The sequence below is a fragment of the Heterodontus francisci genome, chromosome 15 (genome assembly GCF_036365525.1).
Source record: "Heterodontus francisci isolate sHetFra1 chromosome 15, sHetFra1.hap1, whole genome shotgun sequence".
In the NCBI taxonomy this organism is placed as follows: domain Eukaryota; kingdom Metazoa; phylum Chordata; class Chondrichthyes; order Heterodontiformes; family Heterodontidae; genus Heterodontus; species Heterodontus francisci.
In genome coordinates this window covers 41,529,622-41,550,737 of record NC_090385.1, presented here as the reverse complement: position 1 = coordinate 41,550,737, position 21,116 = coordinate 41,529,622, and the positions used below count along the sequence as shown (strand labels likewise).

General features: G+C 41.7%; 1 protein-coding gene across 1 annotated transcript in view; it reads right to left on the bottom strand.

Moving 5' to 3' along the window:
- Positions 1 to 4,944: 4,944 nt before the first annotated feature.
- Positions 4,945 to 21,116, bottom strand: part of LOC137377407 (V-set and immunoglobulin domain-containing protein 1-like) — a 43,245-nt gene continuing 27,073 nt past the window's right edge. The window contains exons 4-8 of the mRNA XM_068046987.1: positions 15,292 to 15,490; positions 10,329 to 10,484; positions 10,061 to 10,180; positions 7,760 to 7,886; positions 4,945 to 5,188 (exon numbers count right to left, since the gene is read on the bottom strand). Coding sequence (XP_067903088.1) covers positions 4,945 to 5,188; positions 7,760 to 7,886; positions 10,061 to 10,180; positions 10,329 to 10,484; positions 15,292 to 15,490 — 846 coding nt within the window. The remainder of the gene's footprint in view (positions 5,189 to 7,759; positions 7,887 to 10,060; positions 10,181 to 10,328; positions 10,485 to 15,291; positions 15,491 to 21,116) is intronic.

Here is a 21,116-nt window from a genome sequence, read left to right as displayed (position 1 = left end):
GGGGATGAGTTTTACTCAGGCGCCAAGCTCCGCGCTCCTTGGCGGCACCCTTTGAACTTGGCGGAGTGCCCGCATTCAGCGGCCGCCGAAGAGCTCCCGCGATATTTCGCACAGGGGCTCACTTAAATAGTGGGGGCGGAGCGCCTGCCCCCAATGACGTGTAGGGGCGGCCTCCGCGTGCCCGGCAATGGTGTCCAGCGCCACTACACAGGCACCGGCGCCATTTTTAAAGGGCTTTAAGCCCTTAGAATTAATTTAAATTTTTAAATGGAAAACATTACTGATTTTTATTAAATAATAAAAGGTTCTCACCTGGGAAATCCAGAGGTTGCTGCCAGTTTCAGTAATGACAGCGAACCTTAACAGTTTCACTGTCATTATTACTGCAAAATTTGGGGAACCCATTGATCCACAAAGGATATAAAACAAAATTCCAGCACATTTATCCATCACAATCTTCATATTTCTATGTAACAATAGTCTGCTGCTCTCAACAGAAAACAGCAACTGAAGTCTATTATGTCCAATGGAATATTTAATCATCTCAGTATCGCATCCAGACAGGAAAGGGGTCACAGTTATTGATAGTCATGAATCCTCTAATTGATTTCCCTCATATGGGGGATGAAATTACAAGTTTTTGAAATTAAAATCATAAGTTTTATTTAAAAAGTAAGTTAGATTAATCCACTTCTATTTTATTAAGATATTGTTAACTTCAGACTGTTACTTGTCGAATTATGAAAGTATAACACAGTTGATTAAAGTCTTGTCAGTCTTAGTGGCAATACAAGCACTGAATCAATTAATTGTGTCTCAAAGACAAGTTACGATGATCTTTTGTCAAGACAAACTTCTGTCCCATACCTGGACAGTCGACAATTCTACAATATGTTAAGAATCAGACAGTTAAAGAAAGCTGCTTGCTAACTAAAAACAAAAAGTAGAAAACTGTAAGTGCTGGAAATCAGAAACAGAAACTGCTGGAAACAATTAGCATCAGTCAACATCATTGGAGGGAAAAGACAATTTAACATTTCAGGTATAACCTTCCATTACCAATCAAGGGTATTGAAAAGAAACCAAACCAAAGGAAAGGCAGGGGAAAAAACACAAACCCACATATAAAAATGAACTCGCATAACCTGCTTGAATGGAAAACAGGAGATCATTAAATAGCTGCAATGATATTAACATTAAATGATAGAGTGCAACATAAAAAATAAAGATAATTAAAAACAGAGAACTTGTGAATACCATAAATGGTGGAGGAATATGGCAAATGTGAAATAGAAACAGGAAAAGCTGGCAAAGTGGAACAAAATATAACAGCCTAAGGAGGAAAAAAGCAAGCTAATACCAAGAGTGCAGGTTGACCTGCCAGCATATTGATGTAGGTTCCCATCACAAGCACTTACCTGTCTCTCACATTGACCTGGAAATGCTAACATAACCATCTTGCTTCACCAGCATGTAGGATGTTTGTGTCAGTATTTCAGGGGGTAGGGGAAGATGAGTTGGTGCTTAGGCTGGGGACTCTCTATTGGAATACTGTGCTGGCAGGTCACTCTGCATCCTTGGTATCAGTTTTTATTCCCTTTCTTCAAATTGCTGGCTTCTTACATAAAATTACATAGTATTTACAACACAGAAACAGGTCATTTGGCCCAACAGGTCCAAGCTGGTGTATATGGTCCACATTCATCTAACCCCATCAACATATCCTTCTATTCCTTTCTCCCTCATGTGTTTATATAGCTTCCCCTTGAATACATCCACGCTATTTTCCTCAACTACTCCATGTGGTTGTGAGTTCCACATTCTAACCACTCTCTGGATAAAAAAAGTTTCTCCTGGATTCCTACTGGATTTGTTAGTGACTATCTTATATTGATGGTCCCTAGATCTGGTCTTGCCTGCAAGTGTGTGCATCTGCCATAATCAGGTTGCCCCTCATTTTTCTCTTTTCTATAGAAAAAAGCTCCACCCTGTTCAGCCTTTCCTGATGTGTGTAACCTGTCAGTTCTGGTACCATTCTACTAAAATGGTTTTGCACCTTCTCCAGTGCCTCTATTTTTTTTAATAATGTGGAGACCAGAACTTTTCACAGTACTCCTAGACTAACCAAGGTTCTATACAAGTTTAACATAACTTCTCTGCTTTTCAATTCTACCCCTTTAGAAATGAACCACCGTTCTTTGTTTTTTTCTTATGGCCTTATTAGTCTGATTCTGTTCCCTGATACCAGCCTTTCCTATTTCTATTTCATGCCTGCCTTACCCTTCACTAACCCACCCACCACCACACAAGTGACTTGCACATTGTCTGTGTCTCTTAAATGTCTCCAATTTTATTAAAACTGTTTCTCTGTATCGTCTCATGTTAACATCACTTCAGCCATTTAACCATCTCCTGTTTTCCATTTAAACACTTCACAGGTCATTCTGCTTCCACTCTTGTATAAGCGTGTAAATGTGTCTATTCATATGTCATATACACAGATATAGGGGGAAATTCATTCATGAAGCAGCGCTATGCAGACGACGTTGATTCCCGGGGCAGACAGCGCCATGGGTCCTCACTTGGGTTTCCTCAGCAATATCATTGCCTTGGCCGCATAGACCGCACAGCCCGCAGTAATGTCTGACTCCAGGGAATCAAAATAGTTTGCAGCAGCCCTATGTGGACAAATTGTCCCCATTGAATCTACTATTTAATTGGGTTTACACAAGTTGCATAGATACAGGCGCACAGCTAATTTAATAGGCTGTTTAGTATAAAATTTGATAAAGGAGTCTTTTTTTCAACAAACTATTTTTGAAAAACACTTCAGTCTGTGTCACAATACTGTATCCTAGAACCAGGGTTGTTGTACTGCATGATTTTATCTGCATTTTAGATTACTTAAACCATGAAAAAAATTATGTACAAAATGTATTTAGTTTTGAAAAATTGCATTAGCCATAATATAAACTAATTTTTTCTGTCCTTTTCTGAAGATACTGAGTCATACTGGACTCTGAACCGAATACCCGGAGGTAGCAGTTTGTAAGCTTCTTGTGCTTTGAATTTGATATATTAGGCTTTAAAGAGGAGTAAGAACCTATAGGAACCATGGGCTTATCCAGCTTTTAGCTTATGTGTAGCTACTCGGACAGATATTAGTCAAATAGAAAATGTTTTTTTAAATGGCATTGATTACAAAATGCCGCAAGTTATGATGAAATAAATTTGTTGAAAACTTGATTGGTGAGGGGTTCATTTTTTTTTTACTTGTTAGAGTGTAAAAATTTCAGCATAGAAAAAGGCAGCTCATCCATCATGCATGTGGCAGTGCTAGGTCTACACTGCAGTTATCTATTCTAATCCAATTTCTATATTCTTTCCTTGTACTCCGTAACATTTTTCTTTAAGAGTTTAATTTTCTATCCTACAATAATCTTAATTCCATATTCAGGAACCACTTTCTGCTGTTGACAAGTGAGCTTTGTGTTGAAGGAATTATGGGGCAAAAATGCCACTTGTATTTTCCTGGCTCATCCAAGGAGCGCACATCTTAAAAACCCAGGTCATGGTTTTCCATTCATTAATAATGATCGATGGAAAATCGCACATTGGTCTGAGAACAATTTCATAATATAGGCTAAAATAAAAGCAACATACTGCAGACGTTGGAAATCTGAAATAAAAACAGAAAGTGCTGGAAATACTCAGTAGAACTTACCTGAAATGTTAACTCTGTTTCTCTCTCCACAGATGCTGCCAGACCTGCTGAGTATTTTCAGCATTTTCTGTTTTTATTTCATAATATATGCTTTTGGCTTGCATCAGATACGCAGTTGTGGAATATGTAGCCTAATGAGGCACTGGTCCTTCAATAACTCATTCCTCATTGGTGTTTACTTCATATATATATATAATACAATACAAGTCATTTAATAGACACCCTATCAATTAGAATACTTGGTTAAACAGGAACATTCACTAATACAAGATAGTGGGTATTAAGGACATTGTCATTTCATCTTTGAGACCCAAATTTGAATCTAGACAAAACTGGCAGGGTGAGTTTTCTGTCCATGCTGGATGTGAACATCCTGTATGAAATGAGCTTGGACAGTTTCAACAAAGCCTCACATTACAACGACCTTGGTCGTTCATTTTTAATTTTGCTTCCTCCTCTCCTAAAAACACTTGTTAGGTGTTGTGCTGTGATTGCTGACTGCCCTGCAATGCCTCACTGAAGTAACCATTCTTCCTGTATAAATCTTGTCAGTGAATGTCAGCAGGTTATTTGACTCCAAAGGGATTTCAGCCAAGTCTAATCCTGTTCTCAGCTGACGATCAAAATATGGGACTCTGGGCAATGATTAGGAGCAGGAATTCAGATTAATTTTTCCTCTCCTTGGTTGAGGGATGCTGAGGCCGATTGTTGCAACCCCCACTACTTACCCTATGGGCTAGTCAAATGTAAAATCCTAATTACAACTCTATTGCTGTGCTTTAATCATTGGGCTGGAAAAGTCATGTGACAAACTAATCATATGGATCAGTGGATGTCCGGCACTTACAAACAAATATTGGATGAGATACTTTGCCCTGCATGCAAAGTTAAAGAAAATTGTTTTACTAATTTGGGAATGTTTATAATAGTTTAATAAATGTTTTTTTTTAAACTTTAAACACAGCAAAATATACCTGGGGCAGTTATGCATCATGTTAACTTTGACTTTAACATTGACTTTAGTTCTTGGGACTGGACATGGTGCTTGCAATTGCAGTTTTAAATAAAGGAAAACTAGTTCATTGTCATAGAGTCATTGCCAATAACAGGCTTGTATTGTAATATAATATATTGGTGTGTAAAAAGACATTATGGCTTATGTGTATAGCTTCAGATTCTGACACTGCTTGAGCAGTAAACTGGTTTGGTAAAAGGGTAAACTAAGTGGTCTGTGGACCATCTCCCTCAGTTTCTTCTTTTGCTGCTTTTTCAGTGCCAGAGGATACAGGATTTTCACTCAACAGCGGAGCTTCAGTTGGAGGTCTATGCACATCAGATGCCTCCATGCTGCTCTGGGCTGCTTCTGGCAACTCAACATCATTTGCGTTTGCTGATGCTGCTGGTGCATGATCTGTGGGGACAGCCACATATGTAGTAGATGTTTTCCTGGCTTCATGTTTGACCCTTGAGGAAAGAGAAACAATGAACAGTTATGATATTCTTTAGAGCCGTAGTATGTTTTCTCTGTGATTGAGAAATGCAAAATAACACGCATCTTTTATTCTCTCTGACTTTCTTAGTTTAAATTCCAGCTAATGGCACTGATTGTTTCTGGAGTACAGACCCATTGGCAGCAGCTGCCCTCTGGTTCTTGCCCAGTTCACCGTCTTCAGATATGAAGCTACATAGAGAGTGTTGGGATACTACAGGAGCATGGCGGTGTCAGGTGATGTTACAGAGGTGGAATGTAGGTGGAATGTGATGGCATGGATATGTGATCAGAAGCTCAACTTGGAATCAAACATGACTCCAAGGTAGTGAACAATCTGTTTCAGCCAGGTAAAGGGATGGAGTGGATGGCTAGGGAACGGAGTTTGTTGCAGGGACAGATGACAATGGATTCGGTCTTCCCTATACTTAGTTGGAGGAAATTTCTACACTGGAGTGGTCGAGAGAGGTGGTGATGAGGTAGAGCTGGGTGTAGTCAGCGTTCATGTGAAACCTGACACTGTATTTTCAGATGATGTTGCTGAGGGGCAGCATATAAATAAGAAATAGGAGGGGGGCAAGGATTTATCCTTGGGGGACCCTAGAGGCAATCGTATAGGAGCGGGAAGAGAAACCATTGCAGGTGATTCTCTGGCTCTTACTGGCTAGATAAAAATGGAACCAGGCATTTACAGTCCTACCCAACTGGATAACAGAGGAGAGGAGTTGGAGGAGGACGGTGTGGTCAAATTCTGCGTATAGGACAAGGAAGGGTAGTTTACCATAATTACAGTCATGTAGGATGTAATTTGTGACTTTGATTGAGCTGTTTTGGTACTGTAGCAGGGGAAGAAACTTGACTGGAGGGATTCTAACATGGAGTTCCAGGAAAAATGACACAGATTTGGGAGGCAACCGTACATTCAAGGACTGGAGAGGAATGGGAGGTTGGAGATGGGGCAATCGTTTGCAGGAACAGAGGGGTTAGGAGTTGTTTTTTTGAGGAGGGGGCGATGATGGTGGATTTGAAGGAAAGAGGAACAGAACCTGAGGAGAGAGACCTGTTAACAGTATCAGCTAACATGGGGGCCAGGAGGGAAAGTTGGATGGTCAGCAGTTTTATGGGAACAGGGTCGATAGACCAGGAGATGGGTTTCATGGACGAAATGAGCTTGGACAGGGCATGAAGGTAGATGGAAGAGAAACTAGACAAAGATACAAGATCAGGGATGGAGAATGGGGGTACCTTAGAGGCAATTTGGCCAGCTGGGCTAGAGGAAGGGAGGGAAGCGGCAGAGGTAGACGAAGGATGGTCCCAATCTTGGTGACAAAAAAGTTCATGAACTCCTCTCACTTGTTAGAACTTAGGCCAGTTTTAGCCACTTGCAGGTGCCTGGGTGGGATCAATTAACTAGTGTTATGTCCGGTGAGAGGGGTGTCGGGGTTCCCTCTCAGCCTTTGCCTGGTTTAACCGTAACAGGATTTAATTTTTTTTTAAAACACTGTGTTATAGCTCCCCCTTAATGAATCCTTGTTCACTGCTCGAATTGTAAGGCAAAGAAATCAAACAGGTTTCCTTAGATTTAAACAAGAAAGGTGGAAGTTTATTAATCTTAAACTCTAATCCAGTTAACGACTACGGATATGCGACGCGACCATGCTAGCATGCATACGCGATAAACACACACACAGATAGAGACTAAAAAGTAGAAAAGAATGAGGAGGAAAAGTTTGAGGCAATAGATGGGTTTCTATTTTACTGTCCTTTGAGTTTGCTGTGAAGGCTTTGGTTGCCAGTCAGACTTGCAATTAGTTGGGGCCCAGTGTATGCTTCAACTTGTTTCGAGGTCGGAGTTTTTTCTCTCTTGAGGTTTACGTGTCTTTCGTGAGTCTGATGGCTTGGGAGAAAGCGAGAGAGAGAAAGAGAGGCTTCCTTGCTCTAGCTTCAGTTTCAACTGCCTTCTGCCTTTCTCTGTGGCACAATTTTTAAAAAACAGATTGCCCAGCAGTTTAGTCATGTGACTAACTTCTTTGACCACTTCTGTTTGTGGATTCTGCCATCTTAGCAGTCATCCTGGAACGTGAGCATCCTCACCTTCAATGTCTGGTGATCACAGCCCATTTTGGGTTAAGCGGACCAGGGAATAGTCCTTTGTCTCTCCAAGCACTGTCTGTTCGTATGCAAATGTTTTTGCAGCCAAGTGTCTGGTGATTTTTTTTAACAAGTCCTTTCTTCACTCCAGCAACAATTTAAAATCAATGTTCATATGACAAAATTAAAAAATTTTGTTACATTCTTGGCAGGTGGGGGTCTGCATGACACTAGGTACAGATGGGTACTGTTTGTGGGATGCTCCCACACAATCAAAAACTCAGCTCATGGGTGCTCTAAGCAAGGATGCAGGAGAGGGCAGCTTCTAATGCTTTCCTCTCTGTCTGCTATAAAGAGTTGAAAACAGATGACAAAAAAGCAATGAAAGCAAAGCATTTACCGTAACATGAAATCTGAAACATTATGAATAACATAGAATTGAAAATAACACTCACTGAAATTCAGTATCTTTTTCAACATTTTTCTTTCTCTTCTTTGTAGCTGCCCAGATAATAGCTCCAATGACCATTGCTACCAGAATTGCCCCAATTATGCCTCCTATAATGTAATCACTTTCAGAAGCTAGAGCAAAAAGAAGAAAATGGGAATAAAGTGCAACCAGTAAATCATTTGATCCATCCAGTCAGTCAGTCTAATGTGACTACATTGTGTCATTTCAGCTCAGATTTACTCAAATTATAAATGCAAGACTTCTCAATACCATTGTTGGGCAGAACCTTTTCACCCAAAGCATAATAGAAATGTATAGTAAGCAACCAACTGAAGAGTTTCCATTTATGTCTCGATGCTCAGTTTTCAAGGGCTACAATTGGACTTGTGTGGAGTTAAATTGATGAAATTGATGTGGGCAGCACAGTGGTGCAGTGGTCAGCACCGCAGCCTCACAGTTCCAGGGACCCAGGTTCGATTCTGGGTACTGCCTGTGCAGAGTTTGCAAGTTCTCCCTGTGTCTGCGTGGGTTTTCGCCGGGTGCTCCGGTTTCCTCCCACACCCAAAGACTTGCAGGTGATAGGTAAATTGGCTGTTGTAAATTGCCCCTAGTGTAGGGAGGTGATAGGGAATATGGGATTACTGTAGGGTTAGTATATGTTGGTCGGCACAGACTTGGTGGACCGAAGGGCCTGTTTCAGTGCTGTATCTCTAAATAAAACAAAAATAAAAAAATATTGGTGCTCTGATAATGGCCCAAAATAACTTTACAATGCTTTAGCAATGTGTTATCACATAGTATTTATTAAATGTAACACCCATATATAACCTAGAAAATTAGCAAACACTGCTGAACAGCTTTAAAAACAGCTACATAAGAAGGGACAATGGTTTTGTGACTGAAACTGTAGGGCTACCCAACATTCCTTCAATTGTATTGGAGGAAAAAATGTAAATACTTGAAAGCTTGAAGGGGAAAATCCAAATGTTGATGGCATGAAATTGGGATACACAGGCATGGTCTCCCAGAAAGTGTTGAATTTTTACATTAAAAATGGTGCATATGGTTATTATTAAGCACCCTTATACTTTACAATTGATTCCGATTTTTAAAAGGGAACATGACATTTGGATTTTCAACAAATCATCACCTTTCCAAACGTTATCTCAACAGTCACTCTCCGACCTTTAACACTCCCATTGGTAGTTTGCAAAGCTACTATAGCTAGTCCAAGTTCGCTGTGGCATCTATCCTCTGACACTTTTCCCCTTTTCCCCATTGCCCCCACCCCACCTCAGTTGAAGTTGGCATTCCTCCTCCAATCCATTCCATTCCTCTCTCTCAGTTCAAGTTGTCATTCTTCCTGACCCCCATCCTCTCCATTCAAACTGGCACTCTTCTCCTTTTCCCTACTGGACAAGCTCTCACTCTCCTTCCAGCCAATAACTCTATAATATAGTTTTTTTATTTATGAAGTGCAGTAAATGAAGTCTAGTTATGGAAAATCAGTACTGCAACATTTGCATCTATGGATTCATTGGGCTGGACTTTGTCAGCAGGTAAGTAGTCATTCCACCGGGACCGAAAGCAGGACCCAACTCCACGTGGGCCAGTGGCAGGACCCTGGGTGGCATTTTACTGGCAGCAGCCAATTAAGGAGCTGCTGCCGGGACTGCTGTCCTGTCCAACTTGCAGAGCTGCCTGCCCTATCAGTTAGCCCCCGTCAATCAGGGAGTGGGGGAGGAGGGGGGTGCACCTTCCAACGGCAGCTTCGTAGACGGGATGGCAGCCATTGCCGCCAGGGGCCATGGAGCAGCATAAAGAAGGCACCCACCAACTGGAAACCACTGGGAGGCTCTGGCAGTTTGCCCACATGGCAGCGGTGCCTCCCAACGCCAGTAAAATACCGGCAGGTTTGGGAAATGGCTCTTAATTGAGCATTTAATTGGCACAGTTGGCTGCCTGGTGGGAGGCCATGCTGCTGAGTTTCCTGCCGCTGGGAATTTGCCATGGTGGCAGGAAAACATTGGGCTCGCCTCCTGACACCTTTCACCACCATTATACAAGGCCTCCCAGCCTGTCTCCACAGGGCTGATAAAATCCAGCCCATTATGTCTCTGGTCCTGATTAAAAATTTCACAGCAGATTTCTGTCATAAACTTGCTTTCAGATGTTTTGCTTTTAATAATCTCCATCTCTTGTACTGCTCTTGAAAGCTGTATTCTGATCCTATTAACAAAGATCATCAAAGATCCCCACTCCCTCTATTTGCCCAAGCTTAACATGATTACCATGGGAAACTTACAGAGTATTGACAGGTCAACAGTGCATGATTGGTTTCCCAAGTTATTGGATGCTGTGCATAGGTAAACACCATTTTCATGCTCTGAAATATTTGATACAGTCAGGATTCCAGTTCTTGGATCTGAAAGGTTAAACAAAATAAATGACCTCCAAACTGGTGAGCAAATGTGTAGGAAGGGTTATTAGAGGAACAAATACATGGAAAAAATGAAATGTAACTTGGCTACATTTTTATTAATTATTTAAAATAATTTGTTTTTCATTCTTACCAAAATAGCCAGAGATTGTCTGATGAACATTGTTTACAATTTTCACCCAGTGATAAGTTGGAGCAGGTACACCTTCATCGGAATGACATGTTAGGATTGCTGTCATGGCCTTTGCAGGATGCGGTGTAACACCACACTTGGGCTTTGAGGGTGCAACTACAATAAAAATTAAATTACTTCAACTGAAATTCCTGTGAAACAAGATTATTGAAGCAAAATGACAAAACAATTCACATTATCCAAATCTCGTGGGGTATGAAATTGTTCTGCAGAATCTTGTTTATTAACTCACTGTTTCTGCTTGAGAGTAATGCACAAACTTGGGAGAGATTGGAAGTAAAGAATTACCTCTCTATGGTAACTTGTATACATAAACTATACCTAAGCATCAATGAACAATATTTCACAATTTTTTTGATTTCTGCTCCCTGATATTATTTGCAGGTACAAGAAGCAGTCGAAAAATGGGAGATGACATGTTTCTCCTCCTAATTATTCCATGTCTAATTCCAGTCAGCAACTTTGCCCTTTCCAGCTAGCAGGAGAGAATTGGGTCAAAGCCATTCGGAGACTCAAGACAAACTTCTTACAGGTAGCTTTAGGTACCCCTAGAGGGCAGTGCAACTGAAAGTCACATTTGAAAGTGAGGGACCAAAAGACAGATAATTTGAATGCTGTGGTGAGAAAATGAGGAAGATTATAAAATTGGGAAGGTAAGGAGAAAAACTCGGGAACTATGAGTGGAAGAAAATAGTACAGTCTTAAACCAGGGCTGTTCACATTTCTTGTGTTTATGGGTTGCTTAGATGTATACCAAGGAGGCTCAGGGGCCAAATATTTTTATACTCGTCCTCATTAATTTTATTTATATATATATATATATATATTTATCTGAAGCCACAAGATGTTCTAGCACAGGATTTATCCATCAGTGGGGCAACAGCACTAAGAGCAGCCTTTTCCAAAACTCCAAGCCCACAGAATTCAAACTGGCAAAACTGCTGAATAAGAAATATAAGCCTGGGCTTCATGGATTAGATTGTTGGGGTCTGAGGGCCATAAATGGTCAACAGGCTATAACTTGGACAACCTTGGTCTAGGACTGCTATTTACATGGTCTAAAACAGCAGTATTTGCAGGTCTTTTTTTTGAAAGCTGATATTGGTGTTTATCCAGGAGATTGCCAGCCACTGCCTATACAACTGTCTGCTTCTATTAGAGCCATTCTCAGAGCTGATAAGGAAGGGCATGAAATCACAGAACATCTAATTGTGAAATTATCTCAATCTAACACATTTAAACTCATTTGCTGAAAGCCCAAATTTCAAGCCTCATGAAGCCAAATTAAATCCCAACATTGAACTTCTCTCCAAACGCCCAACAGTTAATCCTAGAAATTAGCTGCATTTGTTAGGAGAATGGATTTTGCTATCAATCAGTGAAGTTCTTTTCATTATGCTCCAAACACTTTTAATTTTCTTTGCTTCCTGATATCAAATTGCATACAGCAGCATAGTGGTTCTGTGACTGGACTATCAATGCAGAGCGAATGCGATAAAAGCTGGTACCAATAAAGGTGATCAGGGCGCTGTTGGATGGCTATAAAACCCAACTGGTTCACTAGTGTCCTTCAGGGAAAGGAAACGAGCTGTCCATATCCCACCTGAAAATGAGGGCAGCAAAGTGACGTGCTTCCAAAACTCCACTAATATTGCCCTGAAGTCTGCTGTTAACTGCTGAAAATTAGCCTGGCCGTGACTATTTAGATTCCATCACCGCCACCGCAACCCCCCCCCCCCCCCACCCCACCCTGTGAGAAAAGCTCATCATTTTCTCCATAGCAATACATCAGAGTGTCAGAGGAATTGGGCTGAATTTTTCCAGCTTCAAAAACTGCGGGGCGCACGTGCAAGAATTGCTCCACGGAGCTGTCATGATATTTAGTGCGACAGCTCATTTACATGGCCGGGGCGGTCTGTCCACCCCGATGACGTAGAGGGGGGCAGGCGTTCCGTTCTCGGCAACAGCGTCTGGTGCCACCATGCAGATGCCAGCACAATTTTTAAAGGCCTTCAACCCTTTCTAAATCATTTAAATTTTTAAAGTTATAGGGGACATAAAATTAAAGTGAAATATTTAATAAAAGTTTCAATCCCCTATCCCACCCCCCCCCATGACTGAACAATTTATTGATTGACCTCCCCCCCAAAAAAACTAGCGATCCCAACCTTTGCCCCTGCCTCCCCCAAAGTTTACAACCTTTAACCTTCAACCCATTCCCAATATCCCCTCTGCCAATCGCAATGGTTTTCCGCACTCCCCACCCACCCCCCAACCCTGAAAACCTACCTGCTCCCACCTCTCAACCAGTGTTGCGCCTTGCATCTCCAAATGGAGCTCTGAAGGCATGGGAGTTCCTGCAACCGGCCGGAATATCGCAGCAGGACAGCCGGTGCGACGAGGTAAGTATTTATTCATTCATCTAAATAAATTAACATATTTTAATTATGTTCCCATCGCCAAGCAGTGGGAAGCCGCCACAAGCCCTCGCTGCCGCCAATAATATGGGGCGGGGCCTTCCCAGCGTCGAGGCCCATGGCGGGCCTTTCCTGGAGGTATTTTTTGGGTTCCCCCGCCATGACACCCAACATCGGGCGACTGGGAAAATCCAGACCATTGAGGCTGTAACCACAAGTCCTACCAATCCAAAGAATTATGCACTTACGTTCCTGCAATGGGACCACTGAACTGCCAAGGAAATAGAATATTTCCAAGTCTACTCCGATATTGGAATTATTTGACTAATTTAGAGCTTTTCTATATTTTCTCCCCTTTTTTGGAATCTCCCCTAAATTACAAAGCTGCTTAGCTGAAGTTTCAGTCTACAGCATGGTGAGGCGTTTTATATGATGAAAGCTAAGGCCTTCCTGTTACAGTCATATACTTGTGTTATAGTACAGAGGCATCAGTTCACAGGGAGTTAACATAGGTTTGGAATGAAATGCATGTACTGACAGGTACCCAATAGAACTCCTTTGACAATCAGCCTAGGTACATATACAGAACCAAAAAGTTGTGGTTGACAGTAAGCTTGACTGTTTATTCAGGTGTGATTGTTCATACTAAGTAGAAAATAATGGATACCTGGAAATGTCTGCAAGGCAGCAATCTGATCAAGCAATTCAGATGGCTTCACTTTTGCAAGATAAAAACTTGAATGGTTTGTAAGTGTTATCTGAATCTTGACATGAGATTATAGCATTGAAATTATTCCAGGGTTCCTTTTTTGTATAATTTATACCATAAACCTATTTTGGTGAGTTTTTTGGGGGTCTGTTCTTTTACACCAGCAATAAATCTTATTACGCTTAATGCTGTTGAAACAATCTTCCCCAGGAAAGATTAATGATTTTTATGTGTTATTCGATCATCAACAGCTGACTGAGGAAATAATATAGCCAATATCACACAATGCATAATGTCGCGGTTGGCAAAAGAACTTTGGAAGTTCATCCTTCTAGCACCCTGACTCTCCTATCTCAGCATTCAACTGCTTCAGCTGGGGAAGGGGGTTTATGAAAATTTCATTTAATATTCCAGGTATGATCTTTTTGATACCCCACACATATCTGCAGAAAGCAATGTTTTAAATGGTAGTGCAATGACTTTTCTAATGACAAACAGCTTTCTGGAGGAGATGTTCCGCTTGTTAAACACGTGCTGCCAACTGAAAGCTATGCATTGGACTGAAGCCAACTCATAACAGCAAAGAAATATAACTTTTCCTACAAATCCTCTACAGTAAGTTAGAGTTCCCTAAGAATCATTGGTTGATGTTACTGGTTAGGAACTATATATATATCTTGCCATAGAGCCTGGGGAACACAACTCCCAGGCACTATGGAGAGAAAAAGGAGGCAGAGACCTGTCACATCAGGTGTAGTCCGGCACAAGTACATTGGGAGCCTGGGCAAAGTAGGGGAGGAATATCAAGGCTATTATCTGATCATTTTTGGGACCTGAATTTGCACAAACTGATGAGGTAAATGTTTCCCCTCATGTGGAAGCTGTATGGGTCTATTTGGGTGAGACTTTGAATTTGGCATAAATTACCATTAAATTTGCAAACTGGCTTAAAAGATCTCCCTGATAGGTCAGTTAATAAAATCATTGACTAACTAAGCTAGAAGGTGCTGGGTTTGTTGAATTAGCTCATTTTAGTTGAGGAGGCAATAGAGGAACTACAACTGGTTGCAGCAGACCTAAGGTGAAAATTAGCACGGATTCCTCATGTTAATTGTTACACTCAATCTCCCACTCCTCAACCCAGGGTCTATGCTATCCTAACTCCACCTCCACTAAGATCCATCTTCCCTGCATCTGACTCTGTCACTTGCATAGTCCAGCCTCAACATCAGCCTGCCAGCACAGCCTTAGGAGATACACTGAAATTATAATAAGAACATTTGTACCCGGGTAGTGCAGTGCATTACCTTTGGGACATATGCTCAGAGTCCACCCCAGACTGATGTGATGAAAATATTCTCTATCTGCAGACTGTAAGGGTCCTATGTGAAATGAGTTTGGAGAGTCTCCATCAAATTCGAGGATCAACACCTCAAAATTGATCCTAATGTGGCACTAATTGGCAGTCTCATGCAGAGAAGACACATGATGGCTGGTGTGTGAATTGGAAAAGATGTTGCACTGGTTCACTGTGGTTGGTCTTATACCTTCTGAGATTGGAGCTGAGACAGATTTTTAGGGCAGGGTAGATGAGCTTTAGTAAACATTTAGACACACTATACCTGACCTTGGAGTGTCTGATGAAACACTGGATTCATGACATGGAATGTGTTCCAATCTCCAGCATTAACACTCCTCAGCTTGATGAGCACAAAATTGAAAATTGGGAGAAAAGTGGTTATAGCAGCAAAATGTATACAGGTGACTGATGCACTACCTAACACTGTGAGCATTATGGATCCAATGTTAGTGCCAGTGAAATCTGGTGGATTATCAACTTCACATAGGTAACTCCCAGTGTCAGATGGACGCAGCTTTTCAATGGTAATGGATGCATTTCCTGGGTTATGTGCTGCCAGTAATCTGCCTTTGAAATCTTGGTTTATATATGTCTGTTTGCCTTCAGAATAATATATCTGTAAATGAAAACAGGCAGAGTTACAATACACAGAATGACACTCGGGATTAAATACTAGTCACAAACCCATGAATGCCTCCCCCCAGCACAAGACTTCCCCTGATTCAGCACAGACAACATTAATTTAATGAAGCATCACCCAAGGATAGAGCAAGAACAGCTGTTCTGAGATTTAGATATAATTTCATTTATGGCACTGGACTACAGCTGGAATTAATAATATAAAGGCACAGGAGCTCTAATTTCATTGTTTGGTTTCTACCAATTTTCTACTTTCTACCCACTGGTTCCTTGATGCTGAATGATTTCATAGGTGGCCTCCAGTACTTCATGCAATTTGTCTTCTTCATATGCGAGCCAAGAAACTGATGTTAGCAGGCTATTCTGTAATGGACAGCATCACAGTCAAGGCCCAATCGTATTCTGAAATTATATAGAATGTATAATGCAGAAACATGCCTTTTGATCCAACTGGTCCACATTAATGTTTATGCTTCATACAAACCTCCTCTCACCCCTCTCCATCTAATCCTATCATCAAAACCTTCTATTCCTTTCTCCCTCATCTAGCTTCCCCTTAAATACATTTATGCTAGTCACCTCAACTACTCCTTGTGGTAGCGAGTTCCATATTCTAACCACTCACTAGGTTTAAAAAAATGTTTCTCCTGAATTCCCTATTGGACTTATTAGTGAATACTTCATATTTTTGGCCTTTAGTTTAGTTATGCCCACAAGTGGAAACATTTTCTCTACGTCTATCCTATCAACCCCTTTCATAATCTTAGATCTCTCTCAAGTCACCCCTCAGTCTCCTCTTTTCCAGAAAAGAGAGCCCCAGCCTGTTCAATGTTTCCCAATAAGTGTAGCCTTTCAGTTCTTTTTAAACTGATTCAGAATTCTCAAACTGTCATGGTGGGATTTAAACTCATGTTCTCTGGATTATTAGTCCAAGCCTTTTGAGTACTAGTCCAGTAACCTAACCACTCTGTACCTGGTGTACATCAGATGCAGAACACATCTCTTTCTTCTCTACCCCAGCAGTGTGACCTCTCCCCAACTGAAGCACGGTCGACTAAATCCACATCACATTTCTCATACCAGGCACCTTGTGGGCTCTCTGGGTGAAATTGTCAATGTTGTACTGATTAGTAGGCAACAGGTAGTTCTGTGTTATGGGTCCACACCTACTGGCAAATTGGTAGAAACTGCCCAAACTCATCACAGATGAGAGTTTTATAGTAACCAGGGAAGGGAGACTTTCACCCCATTATTCTGGTCTAGATTCAAATCCATGAGTGGTAAAGACAATGTTAACTGAACAACTGCAATTCCTCTACATTCTTCCTATTGTCCTGCTCTCCTGGGGCAATATATCAACTTCTATCAGCTGTGGCGAGAAGGGTGCAACCTAATTCCAAGTCTCTGCCACTGCCTCTGAACCAACCATTGAAAGTGATGACTCCTGCACTGATTCCATTTTACACCCACCCCCACAATATGGAGGTGCCTGCCATATACTTGTCATCTCAACAAGGCATTACAGCCAAGATCAAGGCCATAAAGCCATATCTCGTCGCTCCGCTCCATGATATACCTTCAAGAGGAGAGAGTTCTAAATGATAATGCTAAATAGTGCCAACAAGATGTTTCCTTTATACTTTATTTGTATGAAAACATGAGGCCTATAACAGCAATCAGGAGAGAGTTGGCATCATTTGATTCATTCTTATTCAATTGGAATGCACAAGTCAGAGATGTAGATGCAATTCATGAGTCTGAGAGAAACAAAGAAACATTCAAAGGAAAGAAGCAGTTTTCTGTAGGGCTCCAGGTAAAAAGTTAATTTGCATATTTTGCATATAAAGGGGCACTTTGTGGACATGCATTGCACTTTATCACATGTCATATCACTCAATCAGAATATAATTTTGAAGAAACTAATATACTTTTTCTCCAAAGAAAGATTTGTCAAGCATTTTTTTCCCATGAAGACTGTGGCCCTTAAACCATTCATTCAGGAATTAAATCAAAATGCTTTATTATTGTTTGTAACTAATGGGAGTGTTCTAGGTGATCTTAATATTTGTGAATTAACTCCAAAAATATCCAGTTTGTAGCACTTTGAGGTCAGCGATCAGTTCAGATTATTCCATCTCTTCACATGATTTCAATCATTCTTAACTTCAGTTGAAACATACAATTCAGACAAGTGTCACGGGCTGAGAAAAAGAGAAGTCAGTTTAACCGCAAACTGGGAGGAGCAAGGTAACATTTGAGTCATTGGGGAAATGTTTCCTGAAGTTAGGAATTTACTGTTGCATGTTAACTGCACTTAACACACCCAAGTGCATTCATCATTTGTAAATGTGATGTGAAATGTTTGATAAAAGGGCTGCTAGGTAGAGCTGTGGGATTCTGAGTTTGTTTGAATTTGAATTAATAAGAGCACTGTTTACCTTCTGCTGTGTAAAGATATTACTGTTTGCATATTCTGGTTGTGCTAGGCACTTTGTGTGACTCCTCCTTTCCAAGGAGATAAAGAGAGCACTCAAAATAAGTAAGTCCATAAAGGCTGCCATAAAGTTGCCATGAGTGATCAAAGAGTAACCATTATGAGATATGCTCTCGGAGGAACCTGAAAAGCTAAGGTTGAAAGGTCAGCCAAGCCCACTATATGCCTATCAGGGAGGCACAATTTAATTTATCCTCTGGCCTTTCTGATAACACAGAGCATGTTAGGACTTGGCTGTCACCTTGAGGAACATGTGTTGAATCCCGTTCAGATCAGTGAGATGAAAGCTTCGGCTCCCTGTCCTCAAATGGACTAAAAGTAGCTTCGTTCAATCCAATCCTAGTAGGCATATGTCAATGGAATAGAATTTTCTCTAATTCAGCAGTATTCTACTTAACTCGAAGTCTCAAGGATGCTAGTGTAAGAAATAGAAGCGTCATACTGACTCAGCTGGGAGTGCTATTCTGAAGTTGGAGTTAAGGCACATTGTTTGTCAGAGCCAAGCAAGCTCTTCACTGCATGTGGCCTATGTTGTACCTTACCTATGAGTGCTTAATGGAAGAGTGCAACAGACACATCTGCTAAAGTTTTGCTCTCTTTCTGTTTCTATGAACGGCTTCTACCTGAAACATTAAGTAGTTTCTTTTATCTTTTCACATTGTATCAATCATATTCCTTATTATGAATGTAAACTCTAGTTTTATTGGCTAGTCATTGCCTCCAGTGGCACTGCACTGTATTTGGAAAGATAACTATCTATTTTTCTAGCTAAAAGAGTAACACAATCCATTCAGGTGACAGAACACAGTCTACATGAAAAACAAAAGAAAATCCTTTATTTGACTTAACTGTAACACCAGATACGTCAATAAAGCTAGTGCAGGGCAATTCTCTTCTGTCTTCTGCCCAATACATATTCCTCAACCAACATCACTAAAACAGATCATCTGGTCATTATCACGTTGCTGTTTGCGTGAGCTTGCTGTGCACACATTGGCTATCGCATTTCCTATATTACAACAGTCACTTCATAGGCAGAGGGAGTGGCAGAGTGGTAATGTCACTGTACATGGCCCAGGCTAATGCTCCGGGGACACAGGTTCAAATCCCATCACAGCAGCTGGTGGAATTTAAATTCATATCATAAATCTGGAATTTAAAAAGCTAGTCTCAGTAATGGTGACCACGAAACCAGTCGATTGTCATTAAAAACACATCTGTTTCCCTTGTGTCCAGTTGTACCAAACTGCTAAAAGGAACGAAACCGCTGGACCACCTGGCATCAACCTAGGCAGCGGAAATGACAAGGGCAAACCCAGCCCTGTCAACCCTGCAAATTTGTCCCTACAGACCCACCAGAGGTGGCGGCACAGTGGTATGCAGTCAGGAGGGAGTTGCCCTGGCAGTCTTCAACATTAACTCATAGCTTCAGGTCAAACATGGGCATGGAAACCTCCTGCTGATTACCACCTACTGCCCTCCCTCAGCTGAAGAATCACTACTCCTCCATGTTGAACACCACTTGGAAGAAGCACTGAGGATGACAAGGGTATAATGTACCCTGGGTGGGGAACTTCAATATCCATCACCAAGAGTGGCTTGGTAGCATTACTACTGACCGAGCTGGCCGAGTCCTAAAGGAAAAAGCAGCTAGACTGGGTATGCGACAGGTGGGGAGGGAGCCAACAAGAGGGGAAAAACCTACTTGACCTCATCCTCACCTATCTATCAGATGCATCTGTCCATGACAGTATTGGTAGGTGTGACCACCGCATAGTCCTTGTGGAGACAAAGTCCCATCTTCACATTGAGGGTACACACCATCGTGCTGTGTGGCACTACCACCGTGCTAAATGGGATAGATTTCGAACAGATGTAGCAACTCAAAATTGAGCATCTATGAGGCCCTGTGGGCCATCAGCAGCAGCAGAATTGTACTTGACCACAATCTGTAACCTCATGACTTGCCATATACCCCACTCTACCATTACCATCAAGCCAAGGGATCAACTCGGGTTCAATCAGGAGGGCATGCCAGGAGCAGCACCAGGCATACCTAAAAATGAGGTGTCAACCTGATGAAGATACAACACAGGACTCCATGCATGCCAAACAGCAGAAGCAGCATGCGATAGACAGAGCTAAGTGATACCACAACCAACAGATCAGATCAAAGCTCTGCCATCCTGCCATATTCAGTCGTGAATGGTGGACAATTAAACAACTAAGGGGAGGAGGAGGTTCCACAAATATCCCCATCCTCAATGATGGGGGAGCCCAGCACATCAGTGCAAAAGACATGGCTGAAGCATTTGCAGCAATCTTCAGCAAGAAGTGCTGAGTAGATGATCCATCTCGGCCTCTTCCTGTAGTCCCCAGGATCACAGATGCCAGTCTTCAGCCAATTCAATTCACACCATGTGATATCAGGAAGGCACTGGATACTACAAAGGCTATGGGCCCTGACAACATTCCGGCAATAGTACTGAAGACGTGCTCTGGCTGAGCCCCGAGTCAAGCTGTTGCAGTACAGCTACAATATTGGCATCTACCCAACAATGTGGAAAATTGCCCAGGTATGTCCTGGGCATACAAAAAGCAGGACAAATCCAATCCGGCCAATTAGCCCAGCAGCCTCCTCTTGATCATCAGCAAAGTGATGGAAGGTGTCATCGACAGTTCTATCAAATGACACTTACTCAGCAATAACCTGCTCATTGGCACTCAGTTTGGGTTCTGCCATGCCACTCAGCTCCTGACTTCATTACAACCTTGGTCCAAACATAGACAAATGATCTCAACCCAAGATGGGAGGTGAGAGTGACTGCCCTTGATATCAAGACAGCATTTGACCAAGTGTGGCATCAAGGACCAATAACAAAACTGGAGTCAATGGGAATCAGGGGGAAAACTCTCCACTGGTTGGAGTCATGCCTAGCACAAAGGAAGAAGGTTGTGGTTGTTGGAGGTCAATCATCTTAGACCTAGGACATCACTGCAGGAGTTCCTCAGGGTACTGTCCTTGGCTCAACCATCTTCAACTGCTTCATCAATGGCCTTCCCTCCATCATAAGGTCAGAAGTGGGGATATACGCTGGTGATTGCACAA